Below are 21,432 nucleotides of genomic sequence, written 5' to 3'. Positions count from 1 at the left end.
ATTCGTATGGATACTTGTTTAAAAAATATCTATAAATATTTTAAAACTTATGGATACTCATAAGTATCTAAAAGAAATATAAAAAAAATTATATATTTAAAAATAAAATTTAAATAAAAATATATATATATATATATATATAAAACAGTATAAATTAAATTAAATATAAACTAAAATTTCATTATAATTAAATTTAATCTACTAAAATAAAAATTGTTTTTACTTTTTTGATAAATTTAATAAAAATATATATATAAATTAAAGTTTTTATTATTTTTTGTAAATCACATATCAGATCAGATAATATATATATATATATATATATATATATATATATATATATATATATTTATTTAGAAATAAATATTAAAATATCCGTATTCATTATCTATATAATAATTATTTATTTAAGATTTTATTTGTAGATATTTGTGTTTACAATTTTTTTTATCCCTATTTATTACTGTTGTAAATAAACAAATTTGTAAAAGAAAACTTAAATTTTATTTTGCTTTATTCTTAAATTAATTATAACTCTGTATTTCTTTAATTTTATTGTTTTTTTCATTTTTCATATGAGAAAGAGGGTAAGGACAAGAAGGTGCTCGACCATGTTTGTTTCTCGGGAAAATAAATGAAAAAGGAGGTTGTGCCATGTGTTTTAGCAAGAAACGACACCGCACCTATAACCAAGATTTGGGAATAGGGTATGTGCTAAGGAAGACAAACCACACGCTAGCTAAACGATGTGTCTGTTACCAATAAATATCTTTATATGCTTAAAAGTTATATTCTTTTTCACTTTTTAAAAAGTTATATTCTTTTTACTACAGTTTTTTCAGATTTTTTTTTTTTTATATTTTCTCGTTTCATTTTCCCTCATATTTGATTCTTAGAAGTTTCACGGATATTGAATAGGTAGATCAGAGATACATCTTCTTTTAATTTGTTTTATTCATATTTTTTATTTTTTCCAATAATTCACGTGCATGAACACCAGATGTGATTAATTATTTCCAAGCATCTTGTCGACAGGTTAGCCTAAGCTCGAGAATTAAGAGCTTATTTTGTTTGTTGGGAACATTAAAATGCGGTTTAAGGAATGTTTGTCTGAAATGTATAAAATTTAATAATCGTATATAAAATTACTTACTTGTTATTACATGAATAATCTCATGAGTGGTTTATGTTGACTATTGATTTGCATCGATCACATTAAAATGTGTAATAAAGATTCTCATGGCAGCATGTCTGTGTACGAATATATTATTTATTTATTTAACGAAGGAGGAGGCAATCTTTTGAGCGCAGAATTGTATACTTTCATTTTCTTTTGGGTTAAATATGTTTTTAGTTTCTATATTTTCGGGCGATTTTGGTTTTAGTCTATTTTTAAACTATGGTATAACTTAGTCTTTCAACTTTAGAAAACTCTTGGTTTTAGTCTTTTTTACCAATTTTTGTTAACTTTATTTGTTGTTTCAAACATGTTTCATTATAGCATTTGGATTCTTTACACTGTTTGACACATTTTTGCTTCAATGTTAACTAAGAAACGTGCTTGAAACAACAAATAAAGTTTAAAAAAATTGATAAAAAAGACTAAAACCAGAGTTTTCTAAAGTTGAAGGACTAAATTGTACCATAGTTTGAAAATGGACTAAAACCAAAATCATCCCAAAGTATAGGGACTAAAAACATATTTAACCTTTTTTTTTAGTTTATTATTATTTCTATAACAAATTTATTAGGTTTCATTTGAAATTTATTTTTTCTATTTAGATATTTGTTTTATTTTGGTTTTTAATTTTATTTTTTATTTACTTGAATAGTTAATTTTGTAAAAAAAATATTTTGGTTATTTTCGTAAAATTAATATTACTATCATTTGAAATATATGCATCAAAATCTAAGTTTTTTATTTATTAAAATTTGAATTATCTTTTATCTTAAAACTTTGATTTTGACACCTCATACTTTCAAGTAAAATATAACTAAGATTTTAACACTTAACAAACTAAGATATTAACGTAGAAAAAGAAGAAAAAGAAGACATTCTCGGTTCATTCTTCTAATATCAACAAACAAATGTTAATTATTAATATGCTAAATTCTATTAAAAGAGAATACAAATCCATCACTTTTACAAGAAAAACAACCTTTATCTCTTCATTCATACCAGGTTACTAGAATGACATGATTGGTAGATGAAAAGGTTCTTGAGACACCTGTTTAATTTGTGTCCTTTAATCAAGATAATTTTTTAAACGAGGTCATAATCTTGCATTCGTATACCTAAATGCACAGCCTATTATGGGTGTTTATGATCACTCCATAAGATTTAGTATTATTTTAGAACTGTATCATTTATTGGAAATTATACTATTTTAATAATATTTATCAAGTATTTTAATTTAGTATTAATATAAACGAGTGGTAAACATATGGTTGCCCAGAGATTAAAAGATATATTAAAAGAAGATTTGGGCGTAGGAAAAATTGTTTATTGGTTTGTTGTATAGGCAACAATAATGATGTCTCAAAATTTATTATTGTTTGGGCTCTCATGACTATATAAAATATTTATTCTCATAAGACATATTAGTTAATTTATAAGTTATTTTTAACGTTTTTTTTTTACAAAACAAACTTTCTTAGACGTCAGAAGATTAAAAATTATTGTGGAATTTGTATTAGTTAAATTTAGTTGTTGTAAATCCTTGCAACTATTGACAACAAGAGTGTTCAAAACTATTTTTAAGGAAATCACTTCCTATATAATCTGTTTATGTGTTAGAGTACTCTAAATAGTATAGTTATATAAAAATTTCCTTTGCTGATAAAAAAATAAAAATCACACAGGCAGATTTGGTTGTGCATAGCTTATATATGATTATTGTGTTTTGTTAAAAAACGATGAAGTTTGTTTACAAGTTAATTTAAAACAATAAATTTATATATTTTTTTATCATGAAAGAAAGGAACTATGTTGCAAAGTAAAAATATATTTGTTTTTAAGGGTGATATTACTTTGACAGTTATAACATGCAACTTATAAACTCATATAATATTATTTTATTGTAATTCTTTATTTATATTTATTTTTATTAAATTTTTATCATAAAACCAATTGTCAAAGAAAGTGTAGGTAGATTGAAAAGGGAGTGTCAAAGAATTCTTTTCCTATTTTTAATATGAATGATAATGAAAATCGCGGATTGAGGAAAATAGGAAATACAAACTGTATTTAAACCTATATTTCAATTAAACTCGAAATCTCTTATTAAATTATTTTTGGGTGTTAAAAAAGTATGGATTAAAAATCAGAAATTGAAATAAAAATAATAAGATTATTTAATAAATTAGTGAGCTACTCTAAATTCTGTTCCCAGCAATAACATGATATAATGAAAAGAAAAGAGCATGCAGAAATGGATAGATAGTAAGGGTATTTTGGAGAGGAAAAATTAGCTGTAAGGTTTAACTTTTGATACATAAATATAAGGAAGACAGATAGTAATTAAGTGTTTGAGAAGTGATGAAGGAAATGGAATAATGAATGAATGCAGATAGAGTGAAGGATAAGAAGGTGGAAGTGTTTGTGTTGGATAAGTCAAATTAAATTTCCCAAGTTTCAGACGTCTCATCTATTAAAAGGGTTTGCAATATCTAGAAGCCTCAGCAGCACGCCACGTGGAAGATGTGATACAAAAATCGTGCACTTGAGAGTGGCTATGCTTAGACGCATATATTGGTTTTCTTAATTATGGAATTGCTACCACCTTTTCTGTCCCACTTTAAGATAAAGTAAAAGCAAGCAGCTTAGGGGAAATACAAAAGCAAAAGAAGAAAAAGAAAAACATCAAAGGAAGAAAGAAAAGAAAACAAAAGCAATAAAGAAAGGGAAGAAAAAAAAAAGACAAAAGGTTCTCAAAACTCCATGATTATTCAAATTCTCTCAAAAACAGTACCAAGCACTGCTAGTGTTCCCCCTACTTAATCACAACCTCTCAGACAACCTTGGATCGGAACAACGTCTTCCTCTTTTCTTCTGTTCTTCTGTTCTTCTGTTCTTCTGTTCTTCTTTAGAGATCATAGCAAAATTAACAAAGCCATGAATAGAGGTGTCTTGCAAAGCTCACCGGTGCAACAAATGATGGCTGCAAACCCTAACAATTGGTGGAACATCAACACCATGCGCCCTCCTCCGCCTTCTCCTCCTCCTCCTCCCTCTCACCCTTCTTCTCCTTTCTTCTCCACTCCTTCTAACTTTCTAACTCCGTATAACACCTCTTCTTCTCTTCCTCTTCCTTCTTGGCATGATAACAATCAAGAACTACCTGAGTCATGGAGCCAGCTTCTCATGTAACAATCACCCCTTCTCTCTCTCTCTCTCACAGACACACAAACACATCACTTTATGGTTGATTCACTGTGTTTTTTACTTGTTAGTATCAATTGAAAACCTTTTAAGTTAAAGCAGCCCTTAGTCAGTGTATGTGTGTTTGATTATTTGAAGGATCAAATCTGAGTAGCTGAGTTTTGTTTTTGATTGCATGTGATTTTGGGCTATAGGAGTGGGATGGTGTCTGAAGAAGAGAAAGGGGCTATGTGCCAGGTTCAGCAACAAATGCTGAGTCAAGTTAAGCAAGAAGGGTCGGTGAACAGCTACGTGTACGGTCATGGAAACGAAGAGTTTCACCCAGCAAAGCCAACTTGGCCTCAAACAGTGCCTTCTTCTTCCCCCAAATCATGTGTAACAAGTTTCAGCAGCAGCATGTTAGATTTCTCTAACAGTAACACAGATGCTAGGCCTCCTCCTCCAGACCCATCATTAGAGGTACATATATATATTTATTACTGATACATGTTAGTTAATTCCTTATTTTTATTTCTGTTCAGGGTTTTGCTTTGAGTTATGTTATACATTTCGTGAAACTTTACTAAAACTATATATCGGTATTGAAGAATATTTGCAAATATGATTTCTGATTGATAAAGGCATATGGGTCCTCTCCAACTTTTATTTTTTGAATGAATATTTATGTCAAACGGTTCTTCTATTCTTTCTTTATTATATAGATCAAGCATAACGGATTTCTTTGCTCTTTGCTTCTCTTTATGTTCTATTCTTTCTATATAATAAAACCAATTCTAGTAAATTCATGGTCTTGTACAGCTTCTCTTTTCTTCTCGGTTTCTTTTTCTTTGCATTATAATTTTAACCAAAAGTTTTTGTTTTTTGTTTATTTTATTCTCAAGTGTAATAGCACTGCAGCTGGTGGGGCATTCAAGAAAGCTAGGGTTCAACCGCCCACAACGCAGTCGACCTTCAAGGTATTTTCATCCATTGAAAACTATTATACAGAAACTTCCAACCTCGAACACTTTTTCAGGCAAGCCAACACACATAACCGCACACAAACATCACATGTGTGTGGCTGGGCACTGTTGTTTTTCTTGATTGTCTTGTTCCTGCACATGTTTTTTTTTTTTTCTTTTTTCTTTTTATCTTGAAATAAAGAATAACCTTTTAAGCCAATTAATTAAACACATGTGTACATTTCAGGTTAGGAAGGAAAAATTAGGTGACAGAATTACAGCCCTTCATCAACTTGTTTCCCCGTTTGGAAAGGTATATAAACTTTAATTTATTCAATTGAAGATTTAAATAAAACTAAAAAAAAAGAAAGTACCAAGAAAAGTTAATTGTATTACCTACCTCCAAAATAATAATGGAAAATAATCTTGAAGAAAACGATACTTTTTCTCGTATATATGTTTCATCTTCCCCATCCCTTCTTTCTTTATTATACATTTTTTACACAGTATTTTAGAGGAAGCAACATGCTCTTTGTTTAACATTGCATAGGAGATGACTGTGGTGTGTGCTATTTTTTTTCACTTTTACAGACTGACACGGCTTCTGTCTTATTAGAAGCTATTGGGTATATCAGATTCCTTCAGAGTCAAATTGAGGTAATTAATGTTTATTCCCTCTGTCGATTTTTGCAAACAACTACGATAGTCAGTGAATAGTGATGGCACGCTAGCTGTTAAAACTCCACTATTTCACCCTGTTCTAATCGTCCACAAATTGATGTATATATAGTTTTTGAAGTTCTAAAATTATTCTCTTTTCACCATTGATGCAGGCCCTTAGCTTACCATACTTGGGTAATGGATCAGGAAACATGAGACAGCAACAATCTGTAAGAAATAATACCAACCCATTTCTGGTTATCACACATAGTAAAGTCGTTTCTCATTTCCCAAAGCAAAATGAAAAAAAAAAAAGAAAAACTCACTCTTTCTCTCTTCAGCATCTTTCTTCTTGCATGTGCGCCAGAATGTATACTAATTAATGGGTAATTATGTGGTACTAATTGAGTGATGATTGTAATTGTTTAATGTTAGGTTCAAGGAGAGAAGAATTGTATATTCCCTGAAGACCCCGGTCAGGTTTGCTTTTTCCTTGGATCCACTAACCCATTAAAGGGGTTTGGGGATTTTGCATTTCAAAAGAAGCTATAACAAGTTCAACTTGAATTCTATATTATAAATGAAGAAAGTAGCTAGACAATTAAAGAGAAATGTCACCAGCTTTATCTGATATAATATATAATATATTACTTTCTGAGATGAATCAGTTTCTCTAATTTACTGGTCAAATTCTTATCTTGTTTTATTTAATTTCTGGTTACAGTTGCTGAACGAAAACTGTTTGAAGAGGAAAGCAACTAGTGAGCAGGTTATAATTGTCAGTGAATTAATTCTGAATTTGAACTTGATAATGATGAATTTATAGTTCAATTGTATATTTTAATGTTAACTTGTGTTGTTATAATTAATTAGGATTCTGAAGAAGAGGCGAAGAAGAAGGATCTAAGGAGTAGAGGGTTGTGTCTGGTTCCAGTGTCATGCACGCTGCAAGTTGGAAGTGACAATGGAGCTGATTATTGGGCACCAGCTTTTGGAGGGGGGTTTCGGTAGATGAAGCTAATTTACTTATTAGCATAAATTAATATATATGTTGTACAGCACACAGAGAAACGAATTCATGGAGATTGTATAACATCATTAGCAGTCAATCTGCTGCAAAACCTAAGGCTGATTGCTCATGATGCTATACATCATTCCTGAATAAAATGTGTGCTGTCAATCCAGTAGTATATATTTGCAACAACTCCTTGTTATTAAGATTCCTAAATTCATAAAAATCGACCTTTTGTTTATTTTAACCAGCTTAAGCTGTATAACGTTAGATGATTGTATATATGCAGTCACTGTATGATTACTTTCATTGCTACTTCTATAGCAGTAATTAAACAGACCATGAAAGCTATTACTGATGCAGGTACGTAAACTTTTAAAAATAAGTTCTAAAATCTCGTAGTATAAGAAACGGATCTTTTGAAAGTGATTGCAGTGAGCATAAAACTTTAGGTTGGGTTGTGTATCGTTGTACGTGGATGAATAGACGTAAAAAAGTGTGCCAACTTCAGACAGACATTCACCGACAGAGTCGAACACGCATGCAGAATTGTATCGCATGCGGGGGTTATATATGTATAGTTATACGCCCTTTCTTCGGTTATATCAATCGCAGAATAAATAACCCTAGATTGGCTAGGGCATCACGCCTCATTACATAACATATATAAACACAATTTTCTAAAGCATTTCTTTATAATTTTTAATTAATTTTCAGTCATGAAGAAGTTGTGCTAGAAAAACTTTTGAAAATGTAAAACTTTTATGATAAGGAAAAAAAAAACTTAGCCTACCTTAGCTTTTATTTTAGTACTTGATATTCTATATTTGAAAGTCAATAATCTAGTTTAAGAACGACTTTTGTTATAAGATCGTGTAAATTTATCCTTCAATATAATAATATATGTTTTACTCGGGTAGGGAAATATATTTAATATTTTAATAAACAAACATACAATTTTAGTATCATAAATGAACTTAATATATGAGAATAGTGCTAATAGAACTTATAACTTATATTTTCTTAGACAGCATCGAGAGGAGGTATTTTGAAGCACTAACCTTTTTTCTTCCACCACTATTACTGACGAGGTCGTTATCCGCCTCACGTAGGCACTGGAGCGACGTGATCAAGATATTACTGATTTGAGAGCAAATTTTACAAACTTTAAGGCCTTAGTCATGAGTGTGTTGCCTTAAACTGCACACGATCAGCTCCAGCGTTCATTGGTCCAGCCTTCATCAGTCTAGCCCTCATCAGTCCAGCCCTCATCAGTCCAGTCTACAGCAGTCCTGCCCACACCAGTCCAGCCATCTATGGACGAGCAGGATGATGAAGATCAATCTGAAGACTATGTACAATTTTAGTTTGATTTTGTTATTCATCATAATTGTTAAAACATAGTGATTTTGCTACATTAGGATCACTAGTACATTTTGATGTTATTAGTACATTATGATTTGATACATTATCTTTGCTTAGAAATGAATGATTTTGCTACATTATGATATTCTTAGAACATAATGTACATTATGATTTTTCATCAATGAATGGATGATTTTGGGATGCATAATATGCAGGTCTGTTTGTGGTTTGAAACTTTTATGCAAGTTTGTCTCTGTTGTGAACTTTTTATGCAGGTACGTGTGGTTGGATTAAGAAAGACAAATATCACTCATATTTGAGTGGATGAAGCTGAAGGCTTTACCGAGGGCCAGAAGCCTTCAGTAATTATTGAAGGCTTTTACCCTTTGGTAATTACCGAAGGCTTCTGACCCTCGGTAATTACCGAAGGGCAAAATCCCTCGGTAATGATTAGGGACAAAGGTTTTTTCGATGGTTTTTTGATCGTCGGCAGACCGTCAGTAAGTGTTGTTTACCAATGATTTTTGGCGTTTTCCGAGGGATTCTAGTCGTCAGTAATACTCTTTATTACTTTCTAATAGACTTTTTAAATACAATTAATATGACTTTTTTTTAACTATATTAAATGTTTTTTTTTAAATACAAGTGACCTAACTTATTTTCATTTCTATTAATGAATCATCAAGTAAATGCAATAAAAGAGAACTTCAAACAATCTTGCTTGTTTGGATAAGTGTATTATTAGGAAAGAAGGAAATAAAAAAGGAAAATGAGGAGAGTATGATAATTTTACATGAGTAGAAATAAGAAAATAGAGAAAAGAAAAGCATTTATACTTTTTTTTCGTTTATCCAAAAAAACGAAACTACTTTATTTATTTCTATCTATTAAACAAATATTTATTTTCTTTGTATTTTACCTTCTCATTCTCAATCCAAAAAGAAATAATAAATTTCAAAGGAAACTGAAAACTAACTCAATTCCGGTGATTGGAGAATTACCTTTGTTAAGGAAATCGAAAACTTACTCAATTCCTGTGATATTTTTGTTTGAAAATTATTGGCAGAATTTTTCCAGACTGTGATAATATATAATGATAACTTGTTGCCCTTTGTTTCCATCAGTATATCATCTATCTTGGAGCTTTAAAAAATCATTAAAATAAAATCTATGTTTCTTAGTGTGACTAGTATAACATAATATGTGAATTGAAAATGAACACATTTCTGTATACAAATTTTCAATAAGAAGTGGCGAGTATGAATTATAAAATTTGTTTATAAATATTATTCTTCCAATTTTTTATTATATTTTATAAAACTGTCAATAACTGTAGAGAAGGTAATGAAAATATTCATCAAGAAAACAAAATCACTTAAAAATTCAATTTCATAATAACATATTTACCTAATTCGCAGTTTATAAAACTAAAAAAAAAAAAGAGAAAAAGAATAAATTGAAATCAATGTCAAATTCCGGGTTTTTGCAGTGCACTTTTTGTCTCCTCGGTGATAAAAAAATTACAAGGCCCAATCTGATAAAATTCCAAGCAAAAAGTTTGGCCCACATACAGTTTCCTTATTATTTTCTTAATTGGAATAAGATACTAATGCAATTCTTGAATGTCTAAGATGATGTTAATTTCAGTCATTGAAAAGGTAAAAATAACACATATATAAAATATTTAATTTAAAAATAAACTAAATACATATAATTGAAGAAATTGGATTCTAGAACCAAATAATTAAAACTGAAATCACATTAACACTTCCATCGAGAGAGGGGAGATGAAATTTATATATAAATATAACTTGCACAGGTTAAGTAAGTTCACTGAGACCAAATTCTATAAATAAGAAAATAATGTTTTGCAATCACTTGAATTTTATACAACCATATGGCAATTTTTTAATAAAACTATTAAACAATAAAGATAATATTTAAAGTTTGGAATGAAATAATAAGTATGAGATGACAAGTCATATATGTATAGCAGATAACAAACGTTAGAATAATGTGAGACTGTAAATTTCATTCTCTAATTATTCTTTTTTGGATGTGATGAATGTTTTTCGTTTTCCAAATCGTTGTTTCTCTTTATCCTTATTTTCATGTCATGTTCAAACTCTTTTCATCACTGTACATGAGACATTTTATGACCGTTAAAAAAAAGGTTATTATAGGTATTTCGGTATTATTATTACAAGAATTACATAAGATACATTATTTTTATGACTATTAAGTCATCATTCAACTTATTATGATAAGTAGACTAGACCAATTATAATAAGTCATCATTGATTATTCTTTTTTTCACTAATCTTTTATTCTTAATTTATATGGATTGGATCTACTTTTTCTGAAAAAACGATTAGAAAACATATATTTTTATTCAAGTTTTATTGACAAACTATTTTTAATCTTCTATGATTGTTGTTATGCATTGTGAATTTTATTATTTTTTACTTTTTTTTGTTATGATAATGATAAAACAGTCTTATTTTCCAGCATTTATTTGTAATCAAATAACCTTTTTCCACTTCTTTTCCTGCCCTTTCTTTAACTCGCCCTTTGCAATCTGTCAAACAAAACATTAGTGACAGTCAACAGGTTAGATGTACAAAATTCGGCCCCATGATTCAAAAATGGATTGTGATCTTGGTCTTACGGGCCACGTCATGGTCTTGGGCCATTTCTTCCTGCAGTCCCGAATTTTCTTCCTTCACCGGAGTAAATTTTGAACTTCTCCTTTTTGTCTTTTAAGAGATTATATTAAAAAAAAATTAAGAAAAGAAAATCTCTTTAGAATAACCAATCCGTAATGCATTCCTAGATCCGGTAATGTATTCTGGATTAGTAATTTTGGATAACACCCATGTATTTGAGATTGAATATTTCCAAATATATTTTTGAATTTAGTAATGGATTCTGGATTGATCATTCAAAAATATATCATTATTATATATTCTTAAAGAGTGTTTTAATCCTAAACTGTACATAGTGATTAAAGTAATCGATACTTTAAAAAAGGACCAAAATTTTGAAAGAATCAAATTAGCTAAAGTCATTGTGAACAGTTGATATGAAAATATATATTTTTTGGAGTGAATCAGTAAGCACGTGGAATTTACGCGAAGAAATGATTTAAATAATTTGGAAGTATGGTTAAGAAATTAGAAAAGAAGCTTGATTGAGTTAAGAAAAAATAATATATAAGTGATGAATCTACTCTGCTCTATAGAATGATTACCTGTCAAATGCAGCCGGCTGGGCGGCAAACTGGTCCCACACCTTGTTCGTGTTTTGCCGCCACATTTCGAAGTGGATAGAGTTACCAAAATGACCCTACTCTTTTGGACTTCCTCCACTTCTCATTGCACACAGCTGTGGGCGATGTTGCCTTCTTTAACTTCACCCTCTGTCTCTAATTGCATCCTTTCTTTAATCTTAAACTGTAATCTGTCTCATATATATAACAAAACAAGAAAGAAAACGTAAATTATTAATTTGTGATTACAACCGAAATTATAGAAACGACAAATTAAGGTGTTGGCTACATGTAATGTGGGAGCAATTACTGTAGACCAATTAAGGTATCTCTGTCCTTTCACAATATCTGAATATAGTTTTGACGCCAATAGTAAAAAAAGATTATATATCTCACCACAATATCTTTGGACCGATTTCTTTACTATCATCACCACTTAAACAACGAAGTTCAAAGAAATTACAGACAAAACATAGATTATGACATGAATATAACATTGGCATATAAAATATTTTTACTTTACCCTAATGAAGTATGAGTCGTTCTTTTGTTTACTTATTATAAAAGTAAGTGCCTGAGACCAAACCAAGGGACACATGGGTCATTTCAAAAGGTGCCGCCCGAGACTTCCCATTCCGGCAAATTCAATCAAAACCGTTAACTGCTATTTCCGTTAACGTCATATTCGTGTACCCTTAAACGCACCCAACTTTCACTAACATTCCCACCGCCATGACCACCGTAACGGTCACCACTCGATCTCAGATCCTCCGCCACACCGCCGCATTCACCTCCTCCGTTCTCTCGCAATCTGAACTACGGCGCCGCCTCATCACCACTCTTCTCCGGGACACTCCGATCTCCGACCAAAAGCACCTCAAACTCGCCGCAGACACTCTAGAAAGCGCGATATCCTTCTCCAGCCCCGCCCTGCGCGCCTCCTCACTGTCTCTCGTGGAGAAGCTCCTCCTCCCTCTCCCCGACTTCGCCCTCTCCTCGCTACTCCTCTCGCTCGCCCACGCCCTCTGTAACCGTCCAACCGAATCCGCCACCAGCCTCCTCCGAATCTTTCACTCCAACAACAGCAGCAACAAAAACGCTTCACTCGCTAGATCGGAAATCGCTCCTGCACTCTACGAGCGCCTCTTTTCTCTACACCTCTTCCCTGTCTTCCGCTGGTTCGACGAGCAGAGGACGAAGATTCTCTCCTCCACTCCCTCAACCTCCATACATGAAAATGATTATTCAGTTTCTGAGGAGTACTCGGTGGTACTGCCTTGCGCTAAGGTGCTGTCGAAGATGAGCGAGGAGCAGGCCGCAAAGCTCCGGGAGGTGGAGAAAGAGTACGAAGAGGTTCTCGACGACAACTGTAGGGTTCTCGCAGAGTATTTCAAAGAGGTTTTGGTGAACGAGAACAGTGACGCGAGGATTAGTCCACCGTCGTTGATAATGAAGAGCGGTGCTGAAGGTGGCGGCAGGGAGAACATAAGGGAGGAGATAACGCGAACGAATCTGTTGGAGAACGGACGGTATAATGTAATGTTGTATATCTACTTTTCACCAATTCGTTACTCTTTTCATCAGTTGCATTTCTGTTCTTATGCTTTTCTTATCTAAGGATTTTAATTTTAGCTATTTATTTATAAATAAATGAATTATACAGACAGTTCAAAACAATAATCAAATTAATTATATAAATCACGTATCAAACTTTTTTATAATCATTATTAAACTTTTATTTAATTAACTGGATTACGATTTTTTCTCTCGAGCTTACATATGATTATTTTCATCAGCTAGCTTAGAAAGATGCTTGCTCAATAATACATACACCAATTTATATATTATTTATCACATTTTTTTTCTTTCTCTCTCTAAATGTCTAATAACATGTAACATGAGTACGCTTGCATTATTTATTTTCTATTTTGTCATGTTTTTGTCTTAAAAAAGAAACGTTTTAATAACTCTACTTCGAAGGTGCTTTTACGAAAATAATTCTTTTTTTTCTTTTAACTGGTATTTTAGTTAGTAATATATAGGATACGTATTCTTTTCTAGAACTAAAATTTATTATAAGTGAATATTTTAAATAGATAAGTTATATCTAAAATTATGATTTACTTTTATTTTTAATTGTTAAAAACGTATTTTGATAAATTGTGAAATTTTAATTTAAAATAAAAAATATATATAATAAAGTAAAGAGAAAATAATACGAGATGATCTTAGAAGAATTTTTTGACTGGTTAAAAAATAGTGTACAGGAAAAAAAGGTAATATTAAATAGTTAAGAGATGGGAGTTGCTTTCTGAATTATTAGGAGAATATTATATTCGAAAACGTTTGATAGACATTCATGCACATAACATCTACCTTTAGAGAATGAAAAACAGAAATAAGTAGGATTGTAGGAGGTAATGCTCATCTAAAGAAAGAAATAAAAGAAATAAATGTAGGTTTGTAGTATGATAAAAGAAGAAAAGAAGAATAGAGTTTATTAAATATTGGTGTTTTTTTTATCATAATTATGTTAGAATTTAACATACTGCACTTTCATTTCATAATCATCCTGTCACACTTTTTTTCCCTACGATTTGCTGCAGCCAATGTGGTCCGAAAGGGAAGCATCTGTTGAATTATTGAGCCCCAGTTCCAGCAGAAGATCTTCCCAGGAACCATTTTATCCTCAAAGAGTCTTTTCCAGAATTCTCAAACCCAAAAATCCTTCAAAATCTTGGACAACGACAGTCTATTTAAACTCAACCGCTGACGCCGATTTTTCTTCAGACGAGAGTTTGGTTAGTTCTTCTTCAGATTCTGAGGTAGAAAATGAGGTACGTAATTGATGCTACCGAGAGAGTGTGCCGAGAAAATATTCCAAGGGGGACTGAATTTTCTATGACAGTTGTTTTAGTTATTGAAACGCTAAGTGATGATAAAGCTCTGTCCTGTAGGAAAAAAACAAAATTGCATTGTTGGAGCCTCAACAAAGCCAAATTCAAGAACAAATGCAAACCATCTTCAAACAATATAGTGGGTACGTTAATATTTAACAACCACCATTATTCTTCATTATCTCGTGGTGTGCTGCGTATTCTTTAACTTGGATTATTCATATTTGTAGTTCACCAGATTATCCTCCTATGGCCGACTTCGATAACCCGCTGCATGAAATTGGGAAACATGCACCCCCCAAGGACTTTGTCTGTCCAATAACAAGTCACATATTTGATGATCCAGTGACTCTTGAGACTGGTCAAACGTATGAACGTAAAGCTATCGAGGAATGGTTCAACAGAGGGAACTTAACCTGTCCCATCACTCGCCAGAAGCTGCAAAACACTCAGCTTCCCAAAACAAATTATGTGCTCAAACGACTAATTGCAAGCTGGAAAGATCGCAACCCCCATTTGGTCCAACCGCCGTATGAGAGTCCATACGAAGATACCGAGGCAGTTGTGCAGTCAACAACGGCTTCAACTTCTCCTAATAGCGTTATAACCCAAGCCACAGTTGACGGGATGATGAGTGAGTTACGCTGTGCCATCAATAATCTGTACATGTCAGAGGTTCTCAAGGAATCGGAAATGGCCGTGCTTCAAGTTGAGAAGTTCTGGAGAGGAGTGAATCTTGGAGTGGATATCCATAGAATGTTAGTAAAACCTGCGATAATCAATGGATTTATGGAGATTCTTTTCAATTCTGTGGAGCCCCAGGTGCTACAAGCAGCAGTTTTCCTTCTAGCCGAGATGGGGTCAAGGGACAACGCTGTTATCGAGACTCTAACCCGTGTGAAGACTGATGTAGAATGTATCATGGCTCTTTTCAAGAACGGGTTGACAGAGGCTGTTGTGTTGTTGCATCTGCTAAACCCTCCCATCACGAGTCTTGCGGAGATGGCCATAGTGGAGTCTCTCATAACGGTTTTGAATACGAAGGAGGAAGAATTGGTTACGATGTGTTTGAAGCCAAAAACAGCTGCAGTGCTTTTACTTGCCAGGATAACTGGAAGCAGTGAAGAGATAATTGCATCATCGGTTGTCAATACCCTTTTCTCTGAAAATGCAATTGGAACTATTGTCAGCAGTTTTGGAGCTGACTCGGCAAAGGAGAGGATTGCTGCAGTAGAGATCTTATTGAGATGCATGGAAGAAGATGGGACTTGCAGAAAGAACATTGCTGATAAAGCAGAGTTGTCTCCACTTATGGAAACCTTAATCGGTGCAGATGATGGAGAGCGTTTTAAGATTATTCAGTTTTTTGCTGAGTTGGTCAAATTAAACAGGTATAAATATTTCATATTTATAATTACACTAATCTAATTAATTAATCTACCTTTTAGTTTGTTTGATAGCTTCTTCTGGGATTCCCTTCAGGAGGACATTCACTGAACAAATTCTCCATATTATAAAGGAAGAAGGACCATTTAGCACAATGCATACTCTTCTTATTTATTTGCAGGCAGCTCCTCAAGATCATTGTCCAGTTATGGCTGGCCTCTTACTCCAACTTGATCTTCTGGTGTGAATCTTTGACGCTCCCTATATCTTAAATATAAGAACTAGTTGTATTTCTTCTTACATTATCATTTTCTTTTCTGCCCACGATAAAATGCTGTTTTACAAGTAATAGGGGCTTAATTTTCCTCGTGCTACTTTTAGGATGAGCCAAGAAAAATGAGCGTATACCGTGAAGAGGCTATGGATACTCTTATTGCATGCCTGAGAAACACAGATTTCCCCGTTACCCAATTAGCAGCTGCAGATACGATCATGTCACTGCAAGGGAGCTTCGACTTCTTCGGAAACCCTCTATGCAGAGAAGTCCTCCTTAAACGTGCAGGTATTGAGAAAAGTTCCAGAAATCTTGTACTGGTGGGCCATCCGATTAGCAACTCCAGTCCAGAAATTGATATAACTCCAGTAAAGTCTTTTGAAACATTTCTTCTATGTTGACTTTGTGCTTTCTCCTTGCCAAATATTTTTTTTTATGCCTCATTTTTTGTTTGGCATCAACAGGAAGACGAGAAGGCAGCTGATGATTCGGAAAGAAGAATTGCATATGCTCTAGTTAGCCATGAATTTGGCACTATTTTTGAGGCTTTAGCTGATGGCATGAAGAGCCGAAATCCAGAACTACGATCAGCATGCTTTATGTCAGCTACCTGGCTCACGTACATGTTGACCATTCTACCGGATACAGGCATACAAGTAGCAGCTCGTGCTTGCTTGCTGAAGCACTTCATATCTAAATTAAATTCGGCTAGGGATGTAGAAGACAGAATCCTCTCTATGGTTGCTCTCAATAGCTTTCTTCATTTCCCTGGTAAGGTTCAAAAAGCCATTAATTAGAACTCAGCTTACAATCATCATTTCAAAATGTGGTAGCAATAGTCTTGTCTAAAAACGAAGGAATAAGCGCTGATGAGCAGTTCCTCGAAGCATGATAAGCCACTAAAGTTACAGAATTCAGCGTTGATTTAGATCAGATATCATCTATATTAATATTGGATGCTTTCTTGGTCTATTATTGGGAATGAAAAAGTTCAAAATATTTTCCTTCTACATGATACGAGACTTTCTATATATTTATGTTTTCGAATTCCTGCAAGTCATTGTTATGCAAAATAGAAAAAGGGTGATGATATGTTATATTGTGAATTTCAGAAGGCTTAGGTGATCTAACTCCCTACACTAAGGATATCTTAAGAGCATTGAGAGAGTTGAAGAGATCCTGTCCCTTAGCATCTAAAATGCTAAAATCTCTGGTTGAAGAAAATGAATCTAAAGCGGTAAGTTCTTGTATTCTTAACTCATTTTCTAGTAGAGGCAATCAGGCATTGTGGATTATTTAAATTTCTCCATCGGAACAGGACATTTGGATACATAAAGAGCTCATAAAAGAAGACTGCAGCGAAAATGGAGAGGTGGTGTCTGTCACATGCTTTAAGGATAAAATATTTTCTGGTCATACAGATGGGACGATTAAGGTGATCAGATTAAAATGTTACATGTTTTGTAAATTCTAATGAATAAGGATTTAAGTGTGAACAGAGACATATTTCCTAAGGCTGTTGTAGTTTATTTAAATGTCCTTTTTTGTAAAAAACAATATTTGTTTCAATTGGTTGCAAACTGCATCCTTGCTGTAATATGAACTGACTGGAAAATATTCTGTAACTTCTGAAGGTCTGGACATTAAAGAATAATTTATTCCATCTGTTGCAAGAAATCCAAGAACATACTAAAGCAGTGACAAACTTGGTGATTTCAGAGTCTGGTGACAGGCTATACAGTGGTTCACTTGACCGAACTTCAAAGGTAAAATTTTAGGTAGTTACTCTAGCTTCGATGTCAAGCCGTCTGCTAAAAAAGGTTTTGTTTCATTAAATAACAGGTCTGGTCTATTGGAAAGGCAGCAATACATTGTGTACAGGTGTATGACATGAAGGACCAGATTCATAATTTAGTTGTAACCAATAGCTTAGCTTGTTTCATTCCGCAGGGGGCCGGTGTCAAGGTACTCTTAAACTATGAATGCATGTTCTTATTTGAATGGTGCTGAGAGAGTCTGATCACTTCTTTTATACAATCTACAGTGTAAAATAACACTAGTCTCTTTATTATCAATGCCTCTGTCACACTCAACCGTAGTATCAAACATTGTGCTCTTTACTTTGCTTTGATCTGCAAGTTGTACCGTTTACTTTATTTTATTCCCGTGTGACTTATTATGTGATTGAAAACAAACTCCCCAGCATTGTTTTCTACTGAAATTACTTGGCTTTCTCATCAGGTTCAGTCACTGAATGGAGAGTCAAAAGTGTTAAATTCTAGCAAATATGTGAAGTGTTTGGCTCATGTCAATGGGAAGTTATATTGTGGATGTCATGACAGCAGTGTTCAGGTATAGAGTTTTTTTAAGTGTGAGACAGTCTAATGGATGCTATATCAACATTCTTGCAATAATATTCACGTAATATTTCAGGAGATACATTTGGCCACTGGAACAGTCAACACTATTCAAAGTGGTTATAAAAGATTACTTGCGAAAGCAAATCCTATTCATGCAATACAAATTCATGGTGAACTTATATATGCAGCTGGTTCTTCCATGGATGGATCTTCTGTAAAGGTATCTTAGACTCGTTTTGATTTAGCAGTATATAGAAAGGTAAAAAATAGTTAAAATTCTAGCTAGAAACCCCGGGTTTCATGATATTTTGAATTCCGAAGGGCAGAAAATGTATAAGCTACTTGGTGTTAATTGTAAAGATGACATGCCATTATCATAGTTAGCTAACTGATGCACATATATATAAATGTCAAGATATGGAACAGTTCCAGTTACAGTATGGTTGGATCACTGCAAACTGGATCAGAAGTGCGGACTATGGCAGTGAGCTCAGGATTGATTTATTTGGGGTGCAAAGGAGGTACTGTGGAAATTTGGGATAAGAAGAAAAGCAGTAAAGTTGACACGTTGCAAATGGGTACCAATTGTAGGGTCAATTGCATGGCTCTAGACAGGAATGAAGAAGTTTTGGTAATTGGAACTTCAGATGGACAAATTCAGGTGACTTCTTACCTTATTCAATTATTAAACGATTGAAATTTTACTCTGGCTCACCTTTTAGAGTTCAAAGTCCTGCGTGTTTATTTTGTCATCAATGCACTGTCTATGTAGCATTTGTACATTGTTCCAAGTTCCAAATCAGATACAAAGGAAACTGTAATGATAGAGCTTTCCATTGACAGTTACTACATCTCTGGTACTGCAGGCTTGGGAAATGAATTAACCGAAGATTTTGAGAGTACAGCTGTTGCGGGAAGACATAGATGAACTTCACAATATTTGATTCGTTAATACTTTCATTTTAGGTTCTTCGTGAACTGTATATCCAAATGCCTTGTACATAAGATTAAGAATAATGATAAATGACATATTTACATTTATTTTATACGTTAAGAAAAAGTAATTTTTTGTATTTTTAAGAAAAAATAAAAAAATAAATTAAATGAATGTAAAAAGTTGTTTAAGTATCAAAATATATTTTTCATAGCATTAACTCGTAGATACGTGATTAGATTCCTACATGTGAAGTTATCTTTTTATTTGTTTTCCTTTTCTTATGGAAGGATGTTTGTAATATATTTTGAAATCTCATTCACTTTAAAAAAATATTTTCATATAAAATTTTAAACAAGAACAACTATAAAGATCTTAGTATATATAAACCTAATGACTAAATCAACAGCTATACCTCATAACCGAGTCATTTGATTCAGAAAAGTAAAATTTGATAGGTGTGAAAAAAATTATTCATTCTCAGACTCTTACCAAATATTAGCCTTTTAATCTCAGTTTTCACACATATATAAGCAATGATTCTTCGAACAAACCAAGAAATCGGTTGATGCGACATCTTTGGGTCTCCGAATCTAACTAGGAGTTACAAAAGAGCACACAAAGCTTTCGTTACATCCAAAGGATCAAATTTAACTTCTATTTATATCCTAATTAATAAAAGAAGTCACATTTTTTTACGAAAACTACTTTCCAATTAAATTTTAAACACGTTTCAGTGTTTACAATGAATTTCATCAAAAAAGTTTTAGATCAAACGAACACTTAAAAACGAAATTCAGTACACTAATAAGTAAAACAACATAAATTACGTAATTTTTTTCTTCTTTGAACCTTTCATCCCTTGTTGTACACATTATTTCAATTCATATTATGATGAAAGTTAATCCGTTAACATTTTAGGTCACGATAAAACTTTTAAATTATAATTTTCTATCTTTTGTCACATATTTTAATTTTTTTTATTTGAGATTGGATTATTATTAGAACGTTAGAATAATGTCTTAACGTGAAATTCATACATCAATACTATTGAAATCATTACAAGAAACTTCTTGAAATTCCTTTTACAACATACATCAAACATACTTCCAGTCATGATATAATCTATGAGCCATCATAAATCCATAATAAATAGACATAGAATCCGTAATAAACTATTTTAGCAAACAATGGATTAGAAAATCACCTTGGCGATCAGATTGACGCTCATGCAAAAACTTATCGCAAAAGGAAGCGTTCAATGCCAGAATTTTTGCAAATTGTCTCATTTAGCGAGACTAACATGTTGCTTAACAAATTTTGAGGAAAAAGATTCTAGACCTGTGATGAAAAGTGATGCTCAATGGTATCCTGTCATCACTCAATGCTAGATCTAAAATGGTCACTCAGTCGTAAAGTTGGCCTTCAGTGGTCTAGTCCACAATTGTTTCCAGACTTGTACAACTAAGCTATGCTTAATGCCACAACAGCATCGCTCGGTCTCATACAAAAAACTTACACAATTCAAAGCTGTAATTTGGGGAATGAAGGACCTATTTGGATGATCAAATTGATATTTTTTACTTAGTATTTGGTTCAAAAATAGGTTTGAGTGTCAAAGTGCATACCAATTTGCTCAAATGGTCAGATCTTCAGTCTCTCCGCTTAACACCAATTCAGACAAAAACAAACATCACAACCATACTACACAAACAAATTTCTCAACAATTCAACAACACTTTTAGTAGTTATATCAATCTCAATTAAACCAAACATGCAAGCACAAAGTTGCATAGCATCAGAACTTGGTATTTAGCTTTCTTTACGTTTTAGAGGATCAAGTAGTTCTAAGGATCCTAAAAATACTCTAACAACTCAAAGAACTCTATATGTTCCTACGAATCACATAAATATGATCACGACATACCGTTAGAACCATTGACCAGCAAAGGGT

The 21,432-nt window shown here is 32.7% G+C and overlaps 2 protein-coding genes across 4 annotated transcripts; both read left to right on the top strand.

The window, feature by feature from the left end:
* The first annotated feature begins 3,794 nt into the window (after nt 1–3,794).
* On the top strand, nt 3,795–7,352 carry LOC106766778 (transcription factor bHLH68). 2 transcript variants are annotated; one of them, XM_014651531.2, is made up of 9 exons: nt 3,795–4,365; nt 4,576–4,840; nt 5,263–5,337; nt 5,570–5,635; nt 5,914–5,979; nt 6,156–6,212; nt 6,418–6,462; nt 6,707–6,760; nt 6,856–7,352. In XM_014651531.2, the coding sequence occupies exons 1-9, from the start codon at nt 4,115–4,117 to the stop codon at nt 6,991–6,993; spliced, it is 1,017 nt and encodes a 338-aa protein (XP_014507017.1). In that variant the 5' UTR covers nt 3,795–4,114; the 3' UTR covers nt 6,994–7,352. The 2 variants fall into 2 exon arrangements, with proteins under 2 accessions (XP_014507017.1, XP_014507018.1); XM_014651532.2 differs by having other exon boundaries at nt 3,804–4,365; nt 6,707–6,751; nt 6,856–7,303.
* A 5,702-nt stretch (nt 7,353–13,054) lies between these two features.
* LOC106766623 (putative E3 ubiquitin-protein ligase LIN-1) lies at nt 13,055–19,587 on the top strand. Of its 2 annotated transcripts, none has more exons than XM_014651340.2 (15): nt 13,055–13,163; nt 14,234–14,464; nt 14,585–14,667; nt 14,755–15,915; nt 16,007–16,151; nt 16,292–16,552; nt 16,649–16,955; nt 17,297–17,421; nt 17,503–17,619; nt 17,819–17,950; nt 18,027–18,149; nt 18,426–18,536; nt 18,618–18,764; nt 18,960–19,205; nt 19,411–19,587. In XM_014651340.2, the coding sequence occupies exons 1-15, from the start codon at nt 13,077–13,079 to the stop codon at nt 19,426–19,428; spliced, it is 3,294 nt and encodes a 1,097-aa protein (XP_014506826.2). In that variant the 5' UTR covers nt 13,055–13,076; the 3' UTR covers nt 19,429–19,587. The 2 variants fall into 2 exon arrangements, with proteins under 2 accessions (XP_014506826.2, XP_022639950.1); XM_022784229.1 differs by having other exon boundaries at nt 19,388–19,587.
* Nucleotides 19,588–21,432: the final 1,845 nt, after the last annotated feature.

The sequence above is a fragment of the Vigna radiata genome, chromosome 7 (assembly GCF_000741045.1).
Source record: "Vigna radiata var. radiata cultivar VC1973A chromosome 7, Vradiata_ver6, whole genome shotgun sequence".
NCBI lineage: Eukaryota > Viridiplantae > Streptophyta > Magnoliopsida > Fabales > Fabaceae > Vigna > Vigna radiata.
This window is presented reverse-complemented; position numbering and strand designations above follow the sequence as displayed.

What these genes read in the sequence shown, in the direction of transcription:
- LOC106766778 (XM_014651531.2), top strand. Translation starts at nt 4,115, where the DNA reads ATGAATAGAGGTGTCTTGCAAAGCTCACCGGTGCAACAAATGATGGCT. An exon ending in CAACGCAGTCGACCTTCAAG is followed by an intron (nt 5,338 to 5,569) that starts GTATTTTCATCC and finishes TGTACATTTCAG; the next exon opens with GTTAGGAAGGAAAAATTAGG. An exon ending in CTAGTGAGCAGGTTATAATT is followed by an intron (nt 6,761 to 6,855) that starts GTCAGTGAATTA and finishes ATAATTAATTAG; the next exon opens with GATTCTGAAGAAGAGGCGAA.
- LOC106766623 (XM_022784229.1), top strand. Translation starts at nt 13,077, where the DNA reads ATGAAGAGCGGTGCTGAAGGTGGCGGCAGGGAGAACATAAGGGAGGAG. An exon ending in ATTCTGAGGTAGAAAATGAG is followed by an intron (nt 14,465 to 14,584) that starts GTACGTAATTGA and finishes TCTGTCCTGTAG; the next exon opens with GAAAAAAACAAAATTGCATT. An exon ending in ATCTTCAAACAATATAGTGG is followed by an intron (nt 14,668 to 14,754) that starts GTACGTTAATAT and finishes TCATATTTGTAG; the next exon opens with TTCACCAGATTATCCTCCTA.